The sequence below is a fragment of the Prinia subflava genome, chromosome Z (assembly GCF_021018805.1).
Source record: "Prinia subflava isolate CZ2003 ecotype Zambia chromosome Z, Cam_Psub_1.2, whole genome shotgun sequence".
In the NCBI taxonomy this organism is placed as follows: Eukaryota; Metazoa; Chordata; class Aves; order Passeriformes; family Cisticolidae; genus Prinia; species Prinia subflava.
The window spans coordinates 27486503-27512342 of NC_086283.1; the positions used below are offsets into that span (position 1 = coordinate 27486503).

Genomic DNA, 25840 nt, shown 5'->3' on the forward strand with positions numbered 1-25840 from the left:
GGAGTCACACAATGGTTCATCCAGACATTTTTTGGGAAAATGGACCCAAGGACCATCATTTTGGAGTTTAAGATGTGCTACTGCTCCTGCTGAACCTGTAAACATTTCAAGTTTGACCTGCCCCCATGTCATTAATTTCATGTGAGAGCTGGGCTTGCCTTGTGGCAACTTACACTTCACTGTTGTTGAAGGGGTTATTCCTGTGACAAAAGAAGGGGGAAAATGCACTCCTCAACCTACCTCCAACCAACTGAGAATCTGTTAGCTGTAAAAATTTCCATCCTGCTATTACCAGAGCGCGTAGTCTAGAACAAATGTTGGTTGTCAAATTTCTACCCCTCTGACAATGTTTTACAGAGAAACAAAGTGAAGTACTCCTTGATTTTTAAAAATACTCCTTTCAATCTTACTTTTCTTAAAGCTTACTTAATATTTTAAGGGGTGGGGGGAATATTTATCTGCTGATGAAATTGAATGATAAGAATGGGGATGTAACCATAGGGAGAGAGAAATCAGTAAAGTTTTTTTCACCTGCATTGCATTCCTAAACCTGAACTTGCGCTGACTTCTTTCTATGTGAAAGCAAGATTTTGGCCTTTGTTTGTTTCTTTAGGCTCTTGGATGGAAAGAAATGTTCTATTCATGTTTTGATAATTTATTGAAGTGTTTATGTCCTTCTAGGAACTCAGAGCTGCTTGGAATTTTGGCTTTACTGGAATTTTTTCATGTTCAGTACATATGTCTTGTGATGCATTGAGTTATTTCCACGTTTGTGGGTGGGACACAGCACACACGGGCGTTCAGATTGCTCAGATTAGGTGCACAATCTTCAACCTGTTGTCTTATTTTTGTTTGTTTTGAATGGGATAGATCTGTAAGGCTTCAGCACATGGCTGTCAATATCCTGAAGTGATTTTTTTTCAAACAAAGGGTAAAATACCATCCTGAAAACAGTCAATGGTTGTTCTAAATGAGTGCAGTGTTATTACTCATACTGGAAAATTGTTTGTAGTGCTTAGCTGGGAACACTTTTATATTTTGCCTTGGTCTAGGCATTATCTCATGCTTATTCATGTGGTTATACATTTACTTTCCAAAGAGGGGGGGAAAAAAAAAAGTCGTGTGCAATCCTGGAGCTGTTTACTGCCAGCATGTTCGGGGGGAATCAGACCCAGATTACTCCAAAACGTTGGCACGTCAGTTCCAAGGGTGTATTCGCAGAGCACTTTATAGTTTCCATTACTTCCCAAAGCCTAAAGGTCAAGTGTTTCAGGGGAAGCAGCTCCCAAGATGAGTTGTCTTCATATCTGACAGTTACTACTCCAGACATTTCAGTTGTGCTTTATTACAGTTTTTAAAGGAAAGCTGCAGTCTGGGCTTTACATGTAGGAATAGGATCAGTTGATAGGTAGAATTAAAATACTCCTATTATGCAGCACATAATGTGGTAGTGTTTTTTTAATCCTGGAAGTATTAATCATTTATATTTTGTTACCTTGGAACCTTTACTGACTGTAATATCACCAGCACTCCTGCAAATCCTGCTTTTATTTTGGAGATTTTTGGCTGAAAGCACATTTAACGGCCTACTTTTCCTGGTGTTTGTAGAAACTTCTCTGGAGGTTTTTAAAGGCTTGCATGGTGCTTTTCTCAGTGTTTCATGTTCCTGCTACATATGCTTTGTGACTGTTCAGAAAAACAGCTTCACTCTGCTCCTTTAAACTTTTTACTTAAGTTGTGGTCTTTGTCTGGAATAATTTTTGAGTTGAAAACCTGAACATAAATGAAGAATATTAGGAAAAAAAAAAAAAAAAAAAAAAAAAAAAAAGCCCATCACATTAAATTAAAAATCCTTGGCAGGTATCCTTTCATACTTTCAGGGAGACTCAAGCCTCAAACTCAAGGAAGCTGCTATGTGATAAGTTTTTATGCCAGTTGTTTTATGGTAATGGGGCCATGTTCGGTTCTTAACCTCTAGGAAATAAATTCAGATTTAAGCTATCTCATAAGGCTTTCCCTCTGAAATCTAAATTAACACAGTTGTGAACTGTTCATGCATTTAAGCCCTGAGACATGAATCCAGATGTAATGTCTGGAGTCTATTGTATTATTGCCACACTATAAATTACATGAAAAACAAGGAAGAAAACAAGTTTAGATCTCCAAATAAAGCTCATTTCCTAATTCATTTAGGACAGGTTTAAAAAAATAATAAAAAGTGCAAATGTTTTACCCTGCTTCCTAAGGAAACAAAGCTTATGTGGTCATGCTGTGTGCCTCTGCTGACTGCCAGCCTCTTACCTCCTCCCTTTCCCCCAATAACTTCTGAAACTCCTGGACAATTTCAAACGGATTTGACAGGAGTAAAGGTCTCAGAGATATCAGGTTCCTACTAGTTTCATGGAAATAGGTGCTTGGATGGAGAAAAAGAGACCCTATTCATGTGTCTGCTTTGGAAAAAGCTGTGGAATGAGATCAACTGTATTATTAGACACTAGCAAATCCTCACGGGAGAGAGAAGTTATGAATGCATTAAATAAGGGAAAAGACTGGATTTCTCACCATTTTAGACATTAGGGGATCCAGCACAAGAGTCATAGCCATAGGAAACCAGCCTTCAGTAGTTCCATTGCTCACAGACCTGCTGCCTGCTCAGCAAGGTGGAACACATCTGATCTTGCCTGGAGTCATGGAATTAATGAGGGAAAAGGTGAAAAAAAAATAAAGGTCCTTTAAAGGTGTCCTGCTTCAGTCCTCTTTGTTAAGCTCACTTCAGAGGCAGAGGGGTAGCAGGGAGTTGAATGGACAATATTGCCTGAAGTAGAGAAGGGAATGATAAAAAGAGGGGAAGCATAGAAGAGGAATAAAGCATTTGGGGTGCGTGCATAAAATGCAAACCTGCCGGTTCTTTTGTGAAATAGTAATTTCATCTAAAATCCAACAAAATGTCTGGTTTGTTGGTTCTTCACTTAATCATGTTACCACTGTTTGTGGAACTGTAAGGTATAGTTGGATATTCCATATTTATTCTTCTCAAAAGTAACTTGTGCACCTGATTTTTATAGATTTTTGCCTTTGGCTTTTTTATGCCAATTGCTTTCATTTTTTTTTCCTTGATGAGGTGAAACAATTTATGTGATTACCACTGAGGGGAAAAAAAGTGGAAAAAATACCTGATGTTACAGGTGCTGAGTGTTGCCACCACAGTTCATTTTAGTATTTACTGCATTTCTAATTTTAAGGGATTTAGTTGCACAGTGGTCAAAAAAATTGGTGTGTGAGGGATAAAAACTAGTGGCATCTTTCTGTGGTTTAGCACCTTGAGAGATGAGCATTCTGTGATGCAGGTGCTCTGCAACTTTACTCAGTTCATGCCTTTTTTGGAAATACATCTCGCTTTTTACAAAGGTATGATTTGGGTCTTGCATATATATGTGTGTGTGTATGTATGTATGTATGTATGTATAGGTTTAAGGTTAGTTAGGAGGAAGTGCTCTCATGAGCAATATTTTTTAGAGTAAGTCTGAAAAAAATGGTTATAGAGCATTTCGAAGCAGTGGAATCACAGCCTGGGTAGATCCTGACCAGACCGTGCCACAGCTGTCAAAATTCAGTAGCTAAAGACCCCTTTAGCCCATGTGGGATTAAGCTTCACAGAAGTAGCTGATTGTATAGATATGTGAAATATGGTGTTTCTGAGAAGTGTAGAGATTAAACAAGGAAGTTTTCCAAAGGCTTTAAGGAAACATAGATATAATGCCATTCATGAAAGAAATCCAGTAGTTATTTGCTCAGTAGGTGTTTTTGGTAGTCTAACCTATTTACACGGATGTGCTTTTTTTTTTTTTTTTTTTTTTTTTTTTTTTTTTTTTTTTTTTTTTTGGGAGGGGATCTTTAAGAATTATCTGTTGGTTTTACTATTTTCATTTACCATTTTTAATTCTAAAACTATCTGAAGAACCAGGCATCCTAAAATGTAGATAATCCCTGTATCCTGGTGATTCTCACACAGGGTACACGTGACAGGGTTAAAGGAGAGAAACAAAACATGCAAATAGATTTATGTGACATTTAAACACTACCAGTATTAAAGCCTGTGTCTGTTTTCTGTGGATTTTCACTGTCTACTTCAACATGGTTTATATTTGAAATTGAATGTCCCATCCTGGTCATTCACAGTCAAGAAATGCAAGCTGAAATTGAGAGGATTGTTGTGTGGTATGAGGGATAGAGAAAGCAACATGTACATAGCCAAAGCTACATGGAGCTTTAGTCCAACAGAAAAAAATACTGCCTGAGAAATGTATTTATCTATAAATTATGGAGTCTGCACATGAAAGAGGGAAAAGAATACTGTAAGACAGGAAATAGAATATGTCCTAGAAAAAATGGATACAAATTGGGCATGTGTGTGTTTAGGAGACAAATTAGGAAAAAATAGCTACACTAATGAGATGAAGCAAATATTTTGAAAAGTGAAAAAAATTCCTGTATGAGGTGGTTTATGTGACACTGTTCCATGTGATTGCACAGAGTTGCAGGTCACACAAAAATGCTGTTCAGATTTGCAGAGTTCCTTCCCAGTCAGGAATTCTATGAAAAGCTTTCAGGATCAGAGCCTGCTGCCCATGCTGAGCATAAAGCTGGATGAGAGATGGAAGGAGTAACAGAGCTTTCCTTGTCCTTATGGGGACAGTTATCAGTGTTTGTAGCACCTGATGATGTTTCCAATTTCTCAGTTGCACCCCAATCCTTATGGGGCCCACAGTGCCATGAATGTGTAAGGTTGAGAGTGTGAGGAAAGGTGGAGCGCTCTCCAAAAGTACTTGGGAACTGCTGTCATAGAAAATAGTGAAGCTGGAAGGAATTTAATTTCCAGTGGACATGGAGCTAATAGGATGGCAATTCTGAAGGTTTCTGCACTGTGTGGTAAAAAACAGACAGAAATATCCATCACTTATGTCAGGTGTTTCACTCTGGAGTAGATGTAATGCCTTCGTCAGGGGGGAGATTTGTTGCAGGCAGGGTTTTTGTGTTAAACTTGTTTTTTGGAGTTGGTGATCATATTTTTACACTGTCTGATGTAACCTTCCAGGTTTCTTGGCTTCCATGGTGTTGTGTAGTTTTTTCTAGCTTCCTAGATGTTGCTGTTACAAAAGCAACTTCTGCTTTCACGTTGTCATCACTGTATTGTGCAAGTCCAGTGTAGTCGTTTTATTACCACACCCAGGGATGTCATAGTTACTGCTGAATGATTTCCCTGGAGATAATAGTGGCACAGCTTTAAAAAATCAAGACCACTCACTGATTGACTTAAGAAATAAAAATGGTATAATGCTTTCCAGATTCAAGCTTGTAACAATACTTTCTTTGTGTAAGTGTCAGCATCATTCATTTGTAGGTCATATTCTTTAACCCTGTACATGAATTTTCATTAACATTTTTCTCTTTTAAATTCTTAGGTATTTTCATAGTGAAAACTTATTTTTATCCAAATGTTGATTCTACCGTATTTCAGAGTCTGTGGAGTAGGAGAGGTAGCTGATATTTTTAACAGGGAATCACAGCCTGCCTGTCTTGCAAGAGCTCCAGAGAGTTGCTGTATCTCACGTGCAAGGCACAACTTCCTGCTGTAACAATTCCTTTGGAAATAAATTAACTCAAGTCTAATTAGTTTTAATAAAGACATTCAGACTCTGTAGTCAAGAACTTGCTTTCAGTAGCAGCAGTAGACAAGGGCATGGCTAGGTGACTACAGGGTAGTTCACCTGTACCGCTTTTAACACCTACTCCTAGCAGGAGTTTTCTAGGTAGCCACAGAGCTGATAAGGAGGACCTGGGGCACCTCTGCTATGAAAACAGGCTGAGAAAATTGGGTTTGTTCACCCTATGAAGGAGCAGGTTATGTGGAGACCTTAGAGAATCTTCCAGTAAGTGAAGGGGCTACAGGGAAAGGACTCTGCATCGGGAACTGGAGGGACAGGACAAAGGGGAATGGATAGAAATAAAAAGAGGGGAAAATTTGGGTAAAATATTAGGAAGAAATTCTTCCCTGTGAGAGTGGGGAGGCCCTGGCACAGGGTGCCCAGAGAAGCTGTGGCTGCCCCTGCATCCCTGGCAGTGTCCAAGGCCAGGCTGGACACTGGGGCTTGGAGCAACCTGGGAAAGTGGAAGGTGTCCCTGCCCTTGACAGGAGTGGCACTGGTCGGGCTTTAGAGTCCCTTCCAACTTTTCACATTCTCTGACTGTGATTCTGTGCTCGGAACAGGGCAGTGACAAAAGGATTTGCTGTTGTGTGGATCTGTAGCGCTTTCCTGCTCCAACACAGGGTCACAGCTGCTTTAACAGACTGCAGGTCTCCAAGAAGCCAGACAGGGACTGCACAGCTGCTCCATGCTGGTGGGCTGCTTTGGAGTTATTTTTTTCTCCCTCAAACTCTTCTTTAATATTTCCCTGGTGAAAGGATATTGCTTGGGCAATACCTTGCAGGAGGCAGCATCTGTCTGCGAGGATGTTGGTATTCCTGGGTGTGCTAGCTCAGTCTGAAATGTTGTTTTAGGGGCAGAGCACAAGGATCTCTGTGTCTCACTCAGGGGCTGGAGGAATGGAAGCTGAGTGAGTTGAGTTAGAGCCTGTAACAGGCTGTACAAGATTGATTTGTATGATTAAACCTCTGTCATTCGGTTCACACGCTGGGAATATTTTCATTTCAGAATTAGACCTAAGTATCTGTCAAGCGTGCTCTCTCCAAAAATTATTTGTGAATTAGTTTCCAAAACAGAGAAGATAAAATTGAAGTACTGTGGGTTAAGATTTAATAGGGCAGAGAGGCTCATAAATACACACAACATTTATATATTTCTATAAATACATCTATCTATAGCTACATATCTATATATTTATAAAGCTATATATATTTATATATTATATGCTATGCTCTACCAGGACTACAAAGGACAGAATCTAATTTTTTTTCCCCATCTTATGGAAGTATGGAATTCCTTAAATATATTGTGGGTAAACAATACTGTTAGAAAGGGTTGTTAGAATGTTTTATTAATACAAAGAGAAATCACAACCAGCAAAGCAGATGCAATGAGAGTTTCCAGCATGACTTTTTTTTCTTATAGAATAGTGAAAATTTGTTATTGTAAATAAGCTCACTGTTAGTGTTTAGCTTCAGATTCTCACTCAGAAGAGAGTCATTGCTGTGTGAATGTCTTCTCTTTTCAGTGCATAACCTCTGATAATTATTGCCTTAGATACAATAACTCATTTTTAGTGGAGTGTAGTAATGCAAAGAGTATGTAGCAGATATGTGTTACTTAAGGCAAAATTAAAATTCACTGTCTCTATACAGTAACATAACTTTCAGTTTTGAAATCTTCTGTGAAAGATGTGTTGTCTCATTTTTTAATAACTGTTGTTCTCTTATGTGAAGCACATCTTCCCTTAAGCATAAATATCTAGAAGAAAAATTGAAAAACTTTTCAGTTATTTCTGAAACATTTTATGTCTTACAGTTCAGATCACCACTTTTTTCAGAAGACAAACATTGGGCAGGATGAGAGGTCGGGGAAAAATTACATTTTTGTCATAAGCTTCTAATTTTTTTTAAATTTATTTCTTAAGCTTTATTTTTATTTCAAAATACTGGCCTGGTGGATGTGTGATGACTGTGATTTATGATTAAGGGAACACAGTTTTATAAATGCTTCTGTGTTCATCTTATTGTGTCTTTAAAAAAATAAAAATTTGAAAAAATAAAATCCCAATGAACAATGAAACAGATACTGAAGGGCAGCAGTGTATCAGTCACAGTCAGTCTGTTGTCTCCTGGGACCTCTACCAGATCTCCTCCTTCTCTGTATAAATGAAGTGTTTAGTGCTTCAGTGTTGCACATAATGTTTTCTTGAATGATCTGAAAGGGGAAGTAGAAAGCACATTAGTTATATCTGCAGATGATGCAGAGCCAGAGAGCTACAGCAGCTGTGAGGATGGTGAGAAATTTAAATTCATCTGGGGAGAAGCAACGTGCAGGAATTTACAAAGCAAACAAAAATAAATAAGTACGTAAATAAATATTCACCTTTTAAAATTTACAGAATCACCTTGGAAACGTGATCCAAACCAAAGACATGTTGGTTGTCAAATTAGCTTAGTGAGGTGTTAATGATGTTTTCTTTCACTCCTGCAGTAAGCAAGAGCTGTTTATCTTGATATCCCATCCAGTTAACTGTTTGTTATGATCCTGATCTTTAACCACTTCCACTGCATCTCCTTAGGACTGTTTGCAGTTTCCCTACTGTGGTTTTGGTGATAAAGGACAAATAACTGGACTGTTTCTTGCTTTAGTTGCAAGGAAAATCTTAGCAGTGTGGGAAAAACTTAGCATCACCTTTTTCATGTTATATTTTTTTCCTCCACAATACTTAATTTTAATAAAATTCTGTCTGCAGTTTACGCACCTGTCCCAAATTCAGAGTCCTTGGATGTAAAATTGCATTATTTTGTCATCGTCTTATCTACCAGTCTGCTTTCCAGTTTGGTTGGGATGCCAGCAGGACTGCAGAGCAGAACTGCCTTGAGATTTCTTTTTTCTTTACATTGTTTTAGTCCTGCTTTGGGAATTCAGTGAACCTGGCTGCCGTTTTTGCTTATCAGCCTCTCAGCACCGGGCTCCTGGTGGGGCAAACACCACTCAGCTGTAATTTGCCGAGATAGCAGCGTTACTATTGTTAGTGCAGACGTCTCTGTGTGTTAAATAGGTGGTGTAAAACAATTCCATGCTGGAGGAACAGCCTCAGGGAAGGGGTTTTTTGTGTACTTTGTGTAACATGCTGTATGAGGGAGGCAGAGCACAACCACGAAATCCAGGATCACGGAATCACTGTGTGCTTTGGAATGGACAGCACCTTGAAGCCCATCTCCTTCCAGTCCTTTCCATGGGCAGGGACACCTTCCACTACTCCAGACTATCACGTTAGTTTTCTTTTAATTAGGGCTGTATCCAAACGTTCTGTGTTTTCCTGGAGGTAGCTGGATAATCTGCTCCCCACAGCTATCCTAAATTAAGATTAGATGACTGAGGGAGGAGGGTAGATAGAGAGGATCACTTGTATTGCAGAAAACTTCACTTTTTTTTTCCTTTTTTAGTTGATTTGTCAGTACCTGCATGATAAGTTTAAGCCTCCTGATGATGGGCTTGCTCTGCTCACCTTTGTGGGCCTCCTAGAAATGGTCCACAGGTCTGTGTCTAAGACAAAAAAGCAGGACAGTGGATTTTATTGTGAGGAAGTAGATAATAGTCTGTGGGAAATATGGTTATTTAATTCATGTTCTATAGATGATTGTAGATTGGGAACTGTGATATATATTGTATAAAGGTATGTGTGTGTCTGCTCAACCCGCACGTTTCACGAACTTCTGTAAAGCACCTCCCTGATGTTCCGGGTTCCAAGAATAGAAGGTGAGAACACGGGGCGCTGATGACTTTCCCCTGCCTACGTGCAGCTAAACTCATCGGGACTTCCAACGATCAAAATGCTATGTGCCAGCAAAGACTTGCAACGATCAAATGTTACATGCCAGCAAGGGCTTACAAGGTCATCACACACCTACTCAAAGCAAGGACTAACTCTGGACATTAGCATTTGAATGTGCCCGGGGACCCTTTCGGGATTTAATGTAAATAAAGTTAATGGCCGATGATTAGAGAAACAATGGGAGGAAGGTTGCCGGAGGGGAAGTTAAGGGTATTTAAGTTGGGCCTTTAGGTGGGCAAATTTGTGAACCCGGTTAGAAACACCGACCGCCAGGTCCTGTGTTTCTGGGGTCACCCTTGGCTCAACTTTTCCCGGGAGAACTTCGGTCAAGTAAGTTTCGCTGTTTGTGGGGTTCGTATTGTTTTGTTTTTATTGTTTGAAATTGTTATAATTTGATTCTAAATTTTGTAATTTGGATGTTAATAAACCAAACTATTGAATTTGGCAATAAATTTGTCCTGGCGTTTATAACAAGTCAATTGCTTTGCATAAAGACTGAACCAAAGGCTAAACTAAAGATTGACCATCAGTCCTGGACTTCAACACCTTCAAAGATGGGCACATACCCTGTGTCCCTGTAGCAGTGTTGGGGTGGTTTGTTTTTTTTTTTATAATGACAATTGCTTTTGGAGTGCCTGCTGTGTATCTGGTGTGATTTTGGTTGTGTGGTGATACAAGCCTTTCAGAATAATTCTACTGCTACTCACTTTAACCTGTTTTAGAATTATGCATTTTGTATTCTTTTTGTGCAGTGAAAACTGTTAATTTGTTTGTCCTGATATATTTGCCTATACCTGATCTCAGTCGAATATATCAACACATAAGACAAAATTGATGTGCTCTCCTTGCAATTTCCTTTCTGGTAAAAGGTTGTGATGCTATTTATCTGTGCTACTGTGCTTCTCTATCTATGTAAATTCTTTATCCAAATAGTGTGGTGGTGGCTTGCAAGTGATGAAAAACAGTTTCCTTTAGACAAACGTCCATCTTTGTTAATGCTGTCAGACAGTAAGTGTGATATTCAGGGGGTGCATGCCAATCTGTGGGCTACTGATAGCGTAATCTAATTTCCAAAAATAAATTAAAAGCATCTTTTCATCTGTAGCCATCAGAGGTACACTAGCAAAAGACAAAAATGATTTAGAGACAGCACATGTTGATTTGGTGGCTAATTGGAAATTAAACCTTCGGGTTTTCACATTTTCTGATAGACTGACCTTGCTGAAGGAGGTCAGGATGGTATCGTGTTGTGGAAGAGACTTCCACAGATAAAAGGTCCACGTGAAAGGACTGTTGCTTGTTTCAAACAATGTCTTTGAAAGCTTTGTGAGCAGTTTTTACTGAGCCTTTTTTAGGCAAAATTTACACATGGTATCAATGAAACTTGCATTAAAAGAAGTTAACAAATAGGCATTTTTTAAAATAGATGTCTTCTATGTAATTTTCCATGTCCTCCCAAGTAAAATGGGGGGAAAAACTAATCACACTGCATTTCTGATTTTAATAGGTGTTAAGAGGTGAGTGTCACAACACATAGTGAACTCTTCCTTAGTGTGTGCCACTTACATTTATGGATTTTTTTAAGGTGTTATAGCTTTGTATGCAAGTTGAAAAGATGGGTAATACTTCTCTCCATAGGGAAACACCACAAAATTTATGTCTGTCTTTTGATAATCATAAGATGAGGTAGACAACCCCTTCTCATTCTTCCACTCCCTCAAACTATTGTGTTGGTTATTAATGTATCTTCACCCAGGTTTGCATGTTTATAGCTCGGCTGGCACTGGTTGGTATGTATGCCTGAGCTATTCTTCCTTGAACATGGCAAAAACAAGTTTTCTGTTGTTTGTACCAGACCAGGCAAAACAAATATGTTCAGAACTCCTGTATATCCTGTACAGCATCCTCATTGCTGAAGAAACACAGTGGTTCATTACAGATCCTTTAATCTCACTGAATTGTTGAGGCTGCCTGTTTAATTGAAGGAGTCCTTTTATGATTAAGAACTTGCTGTCTGAACCCTGAAGGTGACAACTTGCTGGCTAGATTTTTCATATTAGCTGCATAAATCACAGAATCACAGAATCCCAGGATATCTGGGGTTGGAAGGAATGTCTGGAGCTCACCCAGCCCAACCCCCTGCCCAGCCGGGGTCCCCTGGAGCAGTGACACAGGAACATGTCCGGCTGGGGTTGTGATGTTCAGGGACATGCAGGGACACTCCAGGTTCTCCCTGGGCAGCTGTTCCAGGGCTCTGCCCCTCCATGGAGAGAAGTTCTTCCTCCTGCTGGGGTGGATCTTGCTGTGGTTTATTTGATGGCCCTTGGTCCTCATCCTGGCACTGGAACCACTGAGCAGAGCCTGGCCCCATCCTCTGGCACCCCTTGGAGATGTTTGTATGGATTGATGGGGTCCCCTCTCAGCCTTCCCTTCTCCAGCCTGACCAGGCCCAGCTCCCACAGTCTCTGCCCAGCACAGAGATGCTCCACACTCCTCAACACTGTGGCCCTCTGGAAATAATTAGCATGTAGATTATTCCACATATTCCTCCATTCTCCACATAACAAATTTATTATCTCCCTTTGAACAGGAGGACTGTAAGGTATTTCTTATGCTTATTAACAATGTATTCAAGTTTACTGGAGCAAAGCCTCAGTGTAAGTTTCTTCTGCAGTTGAAATAACTCATTCTTTCTTTGTGTCCCAGTTCAGACTTGGATCTTTGAAGCTGCAAGAAGTCCCAAGCCCAGGAGAGGTGGTCAAGGAACTCATTGGTTATTGCCTGGACAAACTGGGAAAGCTGCAGGCCAACACTGAGCATCTGCAGAGAGAAAATGAAAGGCTTTTCAGCAACTGGAATGATGTGGAGAAGAGGTGAGTTCCCAGGTGGATTCACAGATGACACCTGAGAAGGTCAGCAGCAATGGACAGAAATTTTTATGTATTTGAGACGCGTTTGGAGCTCAGTTGCCCACAGCCCATGTGGTTGTGGGTCTCCTCCCTGTGACAAAGATGCAACTGATGCAACTGATGAAAGGTGGTTTTAGCTTATGAGTTAGAAAAAAACCCGCCAAACACCTCAGAATCTGTGGAATTAGCTTCACTTTCTTTAGGAAGCCTTTTCATTAATATTATTTCCTATAGTTCTTAGGACTGGCGATGTACATTATATGCATTTTTGAGTGGGAAATAAATTGCTGTTTCTTTCATCTGTTTTCTTTGTTGAAAAAGCTGGTATTGAAACATGAGTGCAGTATTATAGGAAAAAGTATCATTATTTTTCAGGAGGTTTTTGTAATTGCTGTTGCATTTATGATCTGAATTGTCTATCATTTGGTAGTGAAATAATCTATGCTTGTTTCAGTGAGTACAGAAGTCTTAGCACAGAGCAGTCCGAGATTTATCTTTCTTTTCTGTAGCTTTACCTGAAAAAACACACAATCTAGGAAGATTGATGAAAGAATGCAGCTAATTTGCGTTAATTTACCCTGAAAAAGACAGACAGCTTTTGGGAGGAGTTAGTTTTGTTTCCCTCTCATTAAAATGAGTAACAATTTCTCGTGACAATCTCCGTGACAAGCAAAGGGCCTCCCTAAGTAGTGTTTTACTGCTTAACAGTGTAATTTAACAATAGTGTATTGTATATCCCGTGTTCTGTACTGCATTACATGCTGATGTGTAAGAGGCATTAGTGCTTGTATCAATTTCCATGGTGGGGTGGCACTTTTACAGAGTAACCCCAAAGAAAAGGAGGAAAAAGGAAAAAAAAAAAAAAAAAAATCAGAGTTGCATGATTGTTCTCAGTGCAAGCTGGTGGATTTCTTTAACATGTTTATAGTTTTGAGTAGATGAAAAATGGTTTTTCAAAATACACACTGAAGGTTTTTTGGTTATGCGTCTTTGGCCACGTCTGTTAAATGTAGAATAAAAATAATTCAAAAATCAATTTCATTCAAGGCATATTGGGCTTTTTGGTTTGGTTTTTTGGGGGATGTTTTGGTGGTGTTTTTTTTTTTGTTTGTTTGTTTGTTTTTTGGTTTTTTTTTGTTTTTTTTTTAAGATTTGGTTTGGTGTGGTGGTTTTTTTGAGTTGTTCTTGCCACAGCCCAGTTCTACTCTGCTGCCTCCCTTTGCTGCTTTGGCTTCAAACGCTGAGAGTTGCCCAGAGCTGAACAAAGCTGTGCCTGTCTTTGTTCAGGAGGCAGGATTTCAGGATTTACATCCTGCACCACTCGGTGCTGAGTGGTGAAACATCAAATACGGAGCACGTGGTGTGGAGAATTGCAGTCCCGCCTCATGCCAGCCCCACAGCCCCTGCATCTTGCTCTGCTCACAGCCTCTCTCCTCAGGACTTCATTAGAATTAAAACATAGCAGGCAGGCTTCTAAGAGCTGCTTTTGTGCCCCGTAGTCCTAGTGCACAAGGTGGAATTATTCAATCATCCCATTTCCATCTCCCTGTTCAGATTTTCTTGACCATCACGGAGGTTTCGGTGAGCAAGTGGCTGCCAGGGGTTGAGTGTGTGTGTCTGTGTGTGCACACCTCAGGGATGGATTAGTTAAAATACCAGAGCAGAATAGCTGTTCTCTTTATTTCATATAGAAGATTCAAGGCTGATTAGTTCCAGGCCAGTTTGAACACTGGGGATTGGAGCAACCTGGGATAGTGGATGGTGTCCCTGCCCATGGCAGGGGGTGGGACTGGCTGGGCTTTAAGACCCCTCCAACCCTAACCAATCTGTGATTCCATGACAATGGAGGTGGCAAATTTTAAGTGATAATAACCTGTGGCAAAATAATTCCTTGAACAATAAAAATCTAATTTCTGTTTTGGGCATGGGGTATGTTATGGGGCATCTAAAATTTGTATAGACCAGTCAAATTCAAAATAGCTGCCAATTTATGTTGTGGTAAACTGCAGTGACAGTATATTTAAACTACAAGCAGGTTATAAAAATACAAGCTAGGTACTTTGGGTTTGAAACTGAGTCTTCAGCATTAGCTCATCAACATTCCATTCCACTGCCTGTGCTGGGGGAAGGGTGAATCTAAAATGCAAGGGAGATCCAGGAATTATTTTAGAGCACTGAGAACAGGGATGAATATCGGAGATGCTGAATTCTTTCCTTCCTAATGCTGGATTGTGAAGGTTGCTACTAATAATTAAAAAAATGCGATTATGTTTCATAGCTCATGGTCACCTCTGTATAGCATGTGATTGCTCTGTGTTGGGTCAGCACTTGAAATCTTGGGTTTTATTATTAATTTCTCAGTTTATTTTTTGTTATAGTCCCTAACAGTGGCTGGTTTCAGTCAGTTGTGTGGGATTTTTGATGCCTATCATCTTGGGTGCATTTTGGCACACAAAAAGCATTGCAGAGACCTGAGGATGCACAAATTGGGAGGCACCACTCCAGCAATTAACCCCTACTTGTGTTCATCGTGCAGGGAGCTTGTCTGTGAGATGAGTAGCTCCTCCATTTGGCCTGGGGAGATGGTGTCTGAGGGGCACAGGGTACACACAGGCAGCAGCACGTGAGGAATGTCAATTAAAGTTTGTGTTTACAGCCGCTGAGGTATTGGAATGAAATCCAGCCAGCTCTGCTCCATGCTCACATAGCTCAGGTAGTGAATGCCTCAGTGAATCTTGAAGGCTCCACAGAGCCACCCCACCTGCACAATTAATACATCTCTATCCCCAAGGCCATTGCCTTTCACCAATCTCTTTTAAAGTATCAGATATGCCATGTAACAGTGTATTTTAAAGGCTCATAACTTCCAAGTACAGCATTAATGTGATGCTTTTGTGATGTTCAGTGCTTTTACATCGAGTGTTTTGCCAAATTAATAATTAATGCCATTCTGTGTCTGAAGAATGTATTTGGATGTGGATAGCTTTGAATAATGGAAAAAAAAAAGGGTGTTCATGCAAATGAAAACAATCATATTGATTAACTGACGACATACTACTAATTGGTTTTGCCCAGAGGGAAGAGTTAATATTCTAATTCTAATATTCTAGATGCTAATTTTTTTCTCTAGAGACTGAAGAAATTGGCTAGTCTTGCAGTAGGTTTCTCCACTGCACTACTCACAGTCCAGGCAGCATTAGCTTTACTTCACTGGGAGTTTCCATTTACAGGAGTTTTCATCAGAGGATGTCTTTGCAGCTCTCAAAGTTATCTCAAATAGCATTTTTTTGGCCAGGTCAGCCACATTTCTCAATATTTGAGCCAGGCTCAACTGCTCCAACACAAACCAGTGCTTTGGCAAAGTAAAGCAGAGAGCAACCACTTTCCCTGGTTTATGTGTGGGAGAGGGGATTATTCTACAGGATTTGATACAGACAAGATTAGCATATTTTAGAAAAAATCTTTTTTTTCCCCCATTTTTATGTATACAGAAATAATTAGTATCAAGCATGTCCAGGCTCTTCTGGGTCCTGCATTAGGGTTTATGATTCTTTGTGAATTGTCTATTTATTCCCCACTAAACAGTTAACTTCCCTTTTGTAGGTGGAAAGTCTCCTGGCAGTTGATTAGTACCTATGATCTTTCATTTAGGAATTATTGAACTGATCTATATGGTAATGATGTTTTGCTATTTGCATTTAAATTAGATGAATTATTTATCAACTATCAAGCATATCCCTAAAGCAGTGAACAGTAGGCTTAATACTTTATGAGTTTTGGGTGGGGGTTTTTTTTGGTTGTGGTGGTTTTTTTTGGGTTGTTTTGGTTTTGTGTTTGTTGGTTTTTTTTCTTTTTTTTTTTTTTTTTTTTTTTTTTTTGGTTATTGTCTTACTTCTTACATCATATATGGTTTTGATCTGTGAGCAAAATAATTAGTATTTATGCAGGAAGTCTGTTGAAATCTCTTGCCTTATAAATTAATATTTTTAAAGTCTATTACGTGTCTAGGTTTAATAGCATAATAAACTTCTAAAGTTTCTTACAGCCTTGCACAGGCTGGTGAAAAAGAATGTTTTCAAGTTATGACTATTTTTTTATATTGAGCATGATCAGTAAGATTATTGAGATGTTTATTTGCTTCTTGTGTACACAGCTAATAAAATTTTTGTGGTTCAACACAAATACTGGAAGGTTATGAAATATAAGAAATAAATACAGAATTACATTTGCCACAAATCACTTGATTTGTTGTTCTCAAGTTTGCTTGTATTCTGGTTTTGCTTATGAGAATTTATACACCCATATTCCTAATTTAATACTCCCATTGTGCTTCTTTTTATTGACATTCATCTGCCCACAGGTGCATACTAAATTTTTTTAAAAACTGAAGTATATTTTCCTCTGAAGATATTAAGAACTTCTAAACATTTTTATGTTTTGGAATTTTCTTTTCATCTTCAAATATGTTTCACACCAATGTGTGGTCCAGATTTGAAACCTGTCAAGATGAATCATATCTGTTTATAATCTCATTATGTGTATCTTGCTAAGGTATGCCCATGGTTGTGATTCAGCATTGAAAATTAAGAACATTTGCCTATTTAAATTTTAGTTGTCTCAGATGGAGGTGTGCAAGAACCTACCCACCCCCCCCCCCCCAAAAAAAAAAAAAAAGGCATGAAGAGAAAGGTTTATATCTGGGAACTTTTCCCTTTTGGAAGCAAAGCTCATTGCACTTCTCTGTGGAAAAACAACCAAAAAAAGCTTACTCTGGCCTATTTCAGATACAGGGTGCTGGGCCAGTTGTGCGTGGTTAGGAGTGGGGATTCCTGGCTGACCTCACAACAGAATTGTCATCTAAGAAACAGGATTGGTGTAACAGTTAATTTTGTGCTGCAGGCTGGAAAAATGCATGGAAGCCAAAGAGAAGCTGGAGGCAGACCTTTACAGCAGGTTTGTTTTGGTGCTGAATGAAAAGAAGGCAAAGATAAGAAACTTGCAGAAGTTGTTGAGTGAAGCTAAAGAATCTGCAGAGGATGCCAAATGTGCAAGGTATTTAATTTCCCTGGGTTTCTTGGTGTGGTACCTGGTGCATATTTGAGTTTAGCTTAGTTCAGTTTCCATTTCCTTGGCCCTGACAGTGAGTGACAGTTCTTTCTGGCTGAGTGCTGGGTTATCCAAACCAATCCTGGAAATCATGGAGGATTCTTTCTGGCATCCTTGCAAGCAGCAGCATATTGCTGTGGGTGCTGTAGCCAAAAAATGAGTGCTTGATGGATCTGTCCTCTTTTCTGCTAGGCTGCAGTTGATTTTCCAATCAGATCATGTCCGTGCCCTTTCCATAGGTGGTATTCTGTACATATTCTCCCTGAATTATTTAATTCCTTTGAGAAACAAAAATATCTTATTATTTTTCCCTTTCTTTTGATGTTTTTAGGGATAGTATAGCTACTACTGAGATGGCTATAAAGAGAGAAAATAACTATGATGCCAGCACTGATGAAGAAAGTGAAAATCCAGCACGGGCCTCATTGCCATCAGGTAAGACAGAAAGCTTTGTCTTTGTATTATATCACAGACAGGCTTTGTGTGAATAAACCTTAAGGAAGGCAAAATACTACCTGACAGATTGCTCTGTGACAAGCCAGCCAGCAAGCCTTAAAAATACCTCTCCTGAAGCAGAGTACAATACTGGCATTTTCAAATTAGAGAGGGGAGGTTTAAAAGCATGCTGCACGAGTGAAGGCACTGTCATTTCTTGCAAAGTGACAAATTACACACTTTGCGGAACTAATGACAGTCTAACAGTATCTGAACCATAAACAATTCCATTTTAAATTCTAGGAATCATGATGTGTGTGCCATGATTGATAAAGTGTAAAAGGTAGCTCCTGACAGTTTCAATAGTGTTTAAAAAGGGGAAAGAGAAGAGGTTTAACAGCTATAAAAAGAGTTGTGTGCTTAAATGGAATGAAAATGTATTTATAGCAGAATCCACTTTAATTTGTCAGAGAATTTTTGGCCTTGTGAAGCTGCTCATGAAACTTAATCTGATGAATTTTTCCAAGGCTATGGCCTTGTAAAGTGTGTGGGATGCAGTGATGGCCCATTATACAGTACAAGATATTTACTGTGAATCAGGATTTTGGCGTGATTGTGATAAACTATGGGGAATACACGGGACAAATGCTATTAGAGTTTCAAAATGGCATTGATAGTTGTAATATGGTTATATATATGTATAGATATATACACATGTGTGTAAAAATACATACATAAACTTCCATTCAGGTCTGCAAAGTTTGCTATGGGTTCTCTCACTGGAGCTTTTTTTTCCACCACAGGTAAAGATAATCCAGAAAACAATGTGTTCCTGTAAAACAGCAATTTTCTGTGCATAGTGGGAACAGGAAGTGTTCAGGACTCTGTTGCCAATGGCAAATATCTTTGTCACTCATTTAGGCCTGTGAGGAATTTCTGGCTTTATACAAAGTAGGCAGAGCTTCAGACAAGTGGAGGAAATTGTGATCACATAAACAAATCATTTAATGTTGCACTGTGCTCTCCAGAAGTCTTTGCTGTTAGATGGTAATTGGTCAGTTCAGCTAACATGATGAGATATACTTTGTTTTGTGAGAAGGCAAGGAAAAGTGGAAGGTGTGGAGTCTTCTAAATTCAGTGGGGCCTAACTAGCTCAGTGGGAGTTGTGAGACAGAGATATGTATTTAATAATGAAAACCTTACCCACTGCCCTTCTCAGGCACTCGTGAGGGACTGGACTGCTCAGTGTTACAGGAAAATACACCAACTGTGATTTTACTTGAGGTGCAAACAAAACATGTACTTTCTTTTGCCTTTGAGAGATGCAGTCCTCAGGGTTTTGTGCTGACTGGAAGAGTTCAGATGCAAAATTTGCAGATAACATGAAGAGCATAAAGTGAATGCTTTGGGTAACACACTTGAGTTTTTCAAGGCAATGGCACTGTTGACCATCTCAATGAGTATCCCTGAGGTCATCTAGTGCTCTTCCTGTGTGCACAGCTTTCTCTTTCAGTGAACATTGGGCTCTGCTTTGAACTGGGTGCTGAGTATCTGAAGTCTGTCCTAGAATTTTCATACTCAAAAAGAGTCAGACCATGTCTTTATGGAGAAAATAGTGATTCAGGGATGAGTGAAATTAGTGGATAATGGAAGCTCAAAGCTACATGAAGCATCAAGGATTGTAAGACATAAAAGATAAAACAGATAATATTTAGAGGGTTTTTTCTGTTTATCTTAGTTTTTCTGTCTCCTGGTCCATCATTGTATTTCTTTTCATTTTGGACTGGAAATGTCATTGCAGGAGTCAATGAAAATTAGAAGATCATTGAGGTAGTTTTAGTAGGTTTTGGTGAAACGCACAATCAAGAGAGAAGATCATAATTAAAAAAACTTCTTTGAAGGGAAGTGAAGGCAGGTGTATGTATGCACACATGGATGCACAGTAAAAATGCACTTGTATTTGTGCATTTCCAGATAATTCACTATTAATTGAAAAAGCAGCAGTACTCAGCAGATGACTGGGTTTGTGTTGGGAGGGGAAAACTTGAGGTGGTTCCATCACAACATAATTCTGTTCTAATAACTCATGGGGATGAAATCCAGTCATTGCAAAATCAGCAAAAAAAAAAAAAATCAGGATTTGTTGAACTGCAGGGTTTAAAACTCTGTCTGAAGGTTTTTCTTAACCACCAATAATTGTTCTTCTCCCTGAATTTTTGGGGCACTCAAATGTCAGGGTATTTCAGTGGATATGGAAAAAGAATCTGCTGATGTTTATTAAAAGAAAATTTAATTACTTATTTGGTTATCAGTCTGGTGTTGATCTGATGCAAATATTGTAATAAGACCCAATGAAGAAAAAAATTAAGAAAATGAGTAAGAATGATTAATTGCAATCTTTGTAAAAAGGCAGAATCAGGAACCTAAAAGTTTACCTAAAATTTCTTCTTTTTTTGGCATTTCTAGTACTATTTGTGGGTTTGATTTATGGTTTGCTGTCTCACAACATTTTCTGCTTCATAGCTTACTGCAAAGATCAACTGAAACATGGCAGTTTTTGTCTTGCCTACACACTGATGTAGTTAATGCTTTGTATTGTAAAGGAAGAAATTAAAATTGAATTTGTAACTATTGTAAAGTACTCAGAAAAACATCTGATGAGACTTACACCCCTTAGAAACAGTACAACATTTATAAATAATAATACATTTATAAATAATACTGTATGTGATTCCATACAAGAGCTTTGCCTGTCATGCCATGAGCATGGGGGGGATTTATTTAAAATCTTATTTAGGGCTGTGAATGTGAGGTTGAGAAAGGCACAAAGCTCCAGCTCTCACTGCAGTTTAATAAATTCTGAAGCAGCAGCAACAGGTGACATGTCAGGTCCTTGAAATCCTGTGAGCTCCTGCGTGAGGAAGGAAGAGATGAAGGAAATCCTGCTGCTGTTCTTCATGGATGGAGTGTCAGGAATGTTTTTGGGAGCAGAACAGTGTTGGCTTTGCTTTGGCTTGTTGAGGTTTTGCTCCAGGGTTGGTGAGATTCTGTGGGTTACCAAACTCAGGTGTAGTTGTTGTTTTCTCTACTGGCACTTGAACAAAGTTCCCCCATCTGGCGCAGACCTGGAAATATCACAGGAGTTGTAGAGTAGGATAAGGCTGTGGTTCCCTTCATGTGCTGGTGCCAACTGGACACAATTGTTCTTTAAGGGGAAAAAAACCCAAACAAACCACAAAACCCAGAAATTGCCAGCCTGTGTTTCTCTCAGCCCACATCATGCTGCCACCACACTAAAGCAAGATACTTCTGTCATTTTAGAATACAGAAACACTTATTCTGGTTAAAGACAACCCAGCTGTTACCGATTCCTCTTTCTTCCCCTCTGCACTGAATTTTACTGGTTTTGTTTACTCCAGCTACTGAGCTCTTCCTCCTAGGCATCCTGAAATGGCAATACCAGACTGATAAATCATGATTTGATGTCTTGGTTGGAAATTATGGCTTTGTCCTGCAAATCAACTCCTTTTATTAACTGAAAAATGTTTTAGTGGTCCACCTGTCAGGAGGCTTTTAAAACATGAACAAGGATGGGATAAATGTTTCCCCCTCTCTGCTGCCTTCCCAGGAGCTTGAAAAATAGGTGGAGGGTGATAGTTTACTCTTCACAGTGCCTGGAAAGTGACCATAAAAGAGAATATTTTTCCTCCTCTCAAGTATATGACAAAACTGCAGGGAAGGATTTAATTATTGCAATCTAATGTAGATACAAAGGATAACATAGCAGGTGGGATCTAGGCAATGGAAGAAATTGTTTTATGATTTATTTTTGTTGTTTTTGGTTATAAATTCTATTATATGTATCTGCCTCTGGACAAAACAAGGTGCTGAGCACCAGTTTACAGCCAGCTTGCATCCTGTTTTATTTTCACTTGTCCCTAATTTCTGTAGTTATATCTCACATTACAATTCGTAGAAGTTACCTCCTTAGGGTAAGGAGGAATGTCATGATCTGCCCTGTTGGATCAAATAAAATTTTACGATCTGTGTTTCTTGCCAAGGTGTGTGGAAATATTCCATATTCCCCCAGACATTCAGTGCCCACACTTTTCTGCATGTTTGATGACAAGGACAGATTCCGAATTGGTTATATTAAGCTCTCTGCAGAGCCCACAGTAAATAAGAGCAAGCACCTTGCCCTCTCCCACTGCCTCACCATGCAAATGTTCTCACCCTCTCCTTTCAAGCTCCTTCCTTGGGGATTGTTTGTTATGCCCTCAAGACTTTGTGGCCCTTTAAATTTAATTAGCTCTCCTGTGTAGTCCAATCCACTGATGGCTTGGTGCTGCTGGTTAGTAAGCTTTGATCAAAGTTAATAATAATAAAAAAAGCCTGTTGTAACAGCACCCGGCTGTGCCATGCAGTTGAAGTTCCATCTGTGAAGGCTTCTCTTTAAAAGTCTGTTTTTAAGGAGTTTTAGTACTTAGCCATTTTAATTTTCTTTTGGTTTAAATTATTTCTGGTTTTGTCAGGCTGTAATTGAAAATGGTTCATCCCAAGGAATAATCTCATTTCCCTTTCCCTTAAAGCTGTAGATACCTTTTATTCCTTCCCTCTGAAACTTGATACTGATTTTTTTCCCCCACAACCTGATGGTTTTATGCCTCTGAAATACTTGTGGTAGCCAAACTGGTTCCCTCTGTGTTACACCAGCTGCCACGGTCAAAATACATTTACGGTACAAGTATCAAGATGTTCCATAGCCCTTTAAAAATCCTGTTGTGACTGTTGCACTAAGAGGGATTTACAACATATTCGACGTTTTTCTATGAAAGTTATCAAAATTGCCTATATCTCTGCATAGTCTCAACACACCTTCTTATTGTTCCAGGGTCAGCATACAAAGTGATGCAGCTGAATGGCTGTCCCAAAATGAGTCATTATTCAGTGAAATTGTATAACTGACAGAGTCAGATTTATGCTTTGCTAAGACTGTTGAAAGTCTGGTGATTGGTCAAAAACTTAGAGCAGCTACTGATCACACTGCACAGTTACGTGCAACAACATTGATTAAGGTAAAATGTAAAAATGTTGTTGTATTATCCGCATACTACTAAATGTTACACATGAAAGAACTTTTATTTCCTTGATGAGTTGTAAAATCTTTTCAATTGCAATTTAATTTCTGCATAAATCATGAAATAATATGCCTTTATTATATTTAAGATAAAAAGTAAGGCCCTTATTTTAGAACCATTTTCAGACCATGCTGGTGATTCCAGGCTTGATGCACACCCATGAATCCAGTGTTGTTTTTTTTCTCCTCAGCTGAAAAATCAGGGTGATTTCAACAATTCTTCAATGTGCACTTTGAACAGAGGTGGATTTATATATATATATTTTTTTTTTTTTTTGGGTGAGGGGAGGTGTCAATATGTTCATGCAAAGGAAAGTTCTTAAGTAAAATAAATCAAAAAGTAAAAGTTCAAGTTCTTAAGTAAATAAATCAAAATTAAATCCATTAATGAAACAGTGCCTTCATAAATGTTATCTCCTCCCAAGAATAATCATTTCCCAAGCCTATTTTGGCACCTGTTGGCAGTGAATTTAACTCCCCGTTTGTGAAACTGCAACATCAGTGGTGCTGGAGCTGTGCCACCACGGCCCTGCTCTGCCTCATTCTCTTCTAATCCACAGCTGAAGAACCACTGCTTATCAGGTGAGCAGGAAACTCCTGCCAGCCATCAATAAGCTGCCAGGGGCAATCCCCATTCCAGCTTTTGTTTCTCCTTGAATCCACAGCCCCTGCATTTGTTTAGTGCCCAAGGTAATGGTCCTTTTGGGATCTGGTGCCTTTAAACGACCTGTCAGAGATTATTTTTATTACACCAAATTGTTCTTCAACAATGATGGAACCACAGGAATGACTGAATTTGGTGCACAGTGAAATGCAAGCCTGCCCAGGAAGGCTCTGTCACACAATTTCATTTTGAACTTTATCATCCCACTATCCCAGGCTGCTTCAAGCCCCAGTGTCCAGCCTGGCCTCGGACACTTCCAGGGATCCAGGGGCAGCCACAGCTCCTCTGGGCACCCTGTGCCAGGGCCTCCCCACCCTCCCAGGGAACAATTCCTTCTTGATATCTCATCTAATCCTGCCCTCTGGCAGTTGCAATTCAGACAGGAAGAAACAGCATCAAAAATATTTAGGTATATTTCATGATACACTGAAAACAAGATAACTGACATGCAGAAAACACAGTGCATTTGCATTCCCTTCTTGAAAACATGTGTCTGTACTGTAGAGGAGTTGACATTTGGTTTAGCGCTGTTGGCTCATGGAGAAGGATTCTTACAACAACGAGAAGTATTGGTTCTTGAGGAAGAAAGGTTCCTAAAAGGGACTACCCTGAACATTGGGATAAAAGCCCTTATTTTCAGCTAGGGAATGGGCTGCCTATCAGTGCCAGCCAACAAACCCTGGATACTGCAGTTGCTGGCGCACCAGGGAGCAGCACATTCGAGCAGAGTTGCTGTCACCTGTGGCTGTTCCACATTCTAGATGACAGCTCTTCTGATGCTGAGTTGAATATTTTCTGGGCTGCCATCTCATACTCCACATTTCCTGTGTGTTTTGGGTGGGCTGTTGGGGAGTCAGGCAGTGGCAGTTCCCCAGTGCTGGGTGCAATCCCCAGTTTATTTTATTTGGAGTGTGGCTCTCCCTGGGAGGGCATTTCCTCTGGCCAGCTGTGCAACACTCACTGCCATAATTGTCTTAATGACTTCCCATCTATATTACAGTGTCTCATCACAGCAGACAGCCTATCTTGATTAAAAGCTGGGTTATTCAACATTGCACTAAGCCCTGTGGTTGTTCCATTGATTTATTGCTTTTCCAGGTTAAAGCACATTCCCCAGAAAACTGGAAGTTTTCTCAGCGAGGCTGCATTCTCTGAGTCTGGTGGATCTTGGCTGGATTTGAGAGTTGGTTTCCCTGTTTGGCTTTGCATCCTGTAGCCCTTTTATTGTGTCTTTAAACCAGTAGCAACTTGATAGGAAACAGATTTTACACCTCAGGAAATGTCAAAATCATCATGCTATCTAAAATAGGAATAGAAAACTGTTTTATTTTAATGCTTTGAAACACCTTTGGTTAAGAAGAAGCAAATCTCCTTGCTTCATCTAAAAGTAATGACTGTAATACTCCTGTAAACTTTTTTTTTTAATTCTCTCCTCCTCTTCTCTACTGACCTGCTTATTTTACTGGATATTTTTGTTATTTATGTCCATTTCAGGTAAAAGGTACTGTTCTAAAGTCACCTTCCTATGTGTCCATAAGCTTTTATTCTTAAAGTGGCACATAGATCAATCTAAAAGACACTGAGAGTGAGGTCATAAAATTGCACTAGAAAAAATTCTTTTACTCAGTGGAAACCCTAAATGATGGCACAAAACTGATACACAAATGCCACATAAATCACTTGGCATGTTGCCAGACTTCTGGAAAAAAAGGGGTTTTTTGCCCATCATTTTACTGAAGGCTGAGAAGTTCCTTTTCATCGTTAGGAGGAAAGACTCTTCTCAAAGACCTTTTTCCTCAATATCCATGATGCTGCATACATCACGTGCACAAATTTCATGCAGAATATTAGAAATTTGTGAAACTTGGAAGGGGAAAAATGGCTTCAAAATAATCCAAACACAATAGGCAAATTATATCAATAGTTACTGCTTCAGATTTTGTCATGCATTTTGCTGTATTCTGCTTGGATTTGAAACTTAACCTGAACTTGCTGGCTTATGTACAGCAGGCCACGTGACCTCATACAGGAGCTCTCAGTTAC

General features: G+C 39.3%; 1 protein-coding gene across 6 annotated transcripts in view; it reads left to right on the forward strand.

The window, feature by feature from the left end:
* The window catches only part of XRCC4 (X-ray repair cross complementing 4), a 152741-nt gene that overhangs the window by 44661 nt on the left and 82240 nt on the right, over positions 1–25840 (forward strand). For all 6 annotated transcript variants that reach the window (XM_063423817.1, XM_063423813.1, XM_063423814.1 and 3 more), the window contains 3 exons: positions 12253–12419; positions 17355–17507; positions 17893–17996. In XM_063423817.1, the coding sequence (XP_063279887.1) occupies positions 12253–12419; positions 17355–17507; positions 17893–17996 (424 nt within the window). The remainder of the gene's footprint in view (positions 1–12252; positions 12420–17354; positions 17508–17892; positions 17997–25840) is intronic.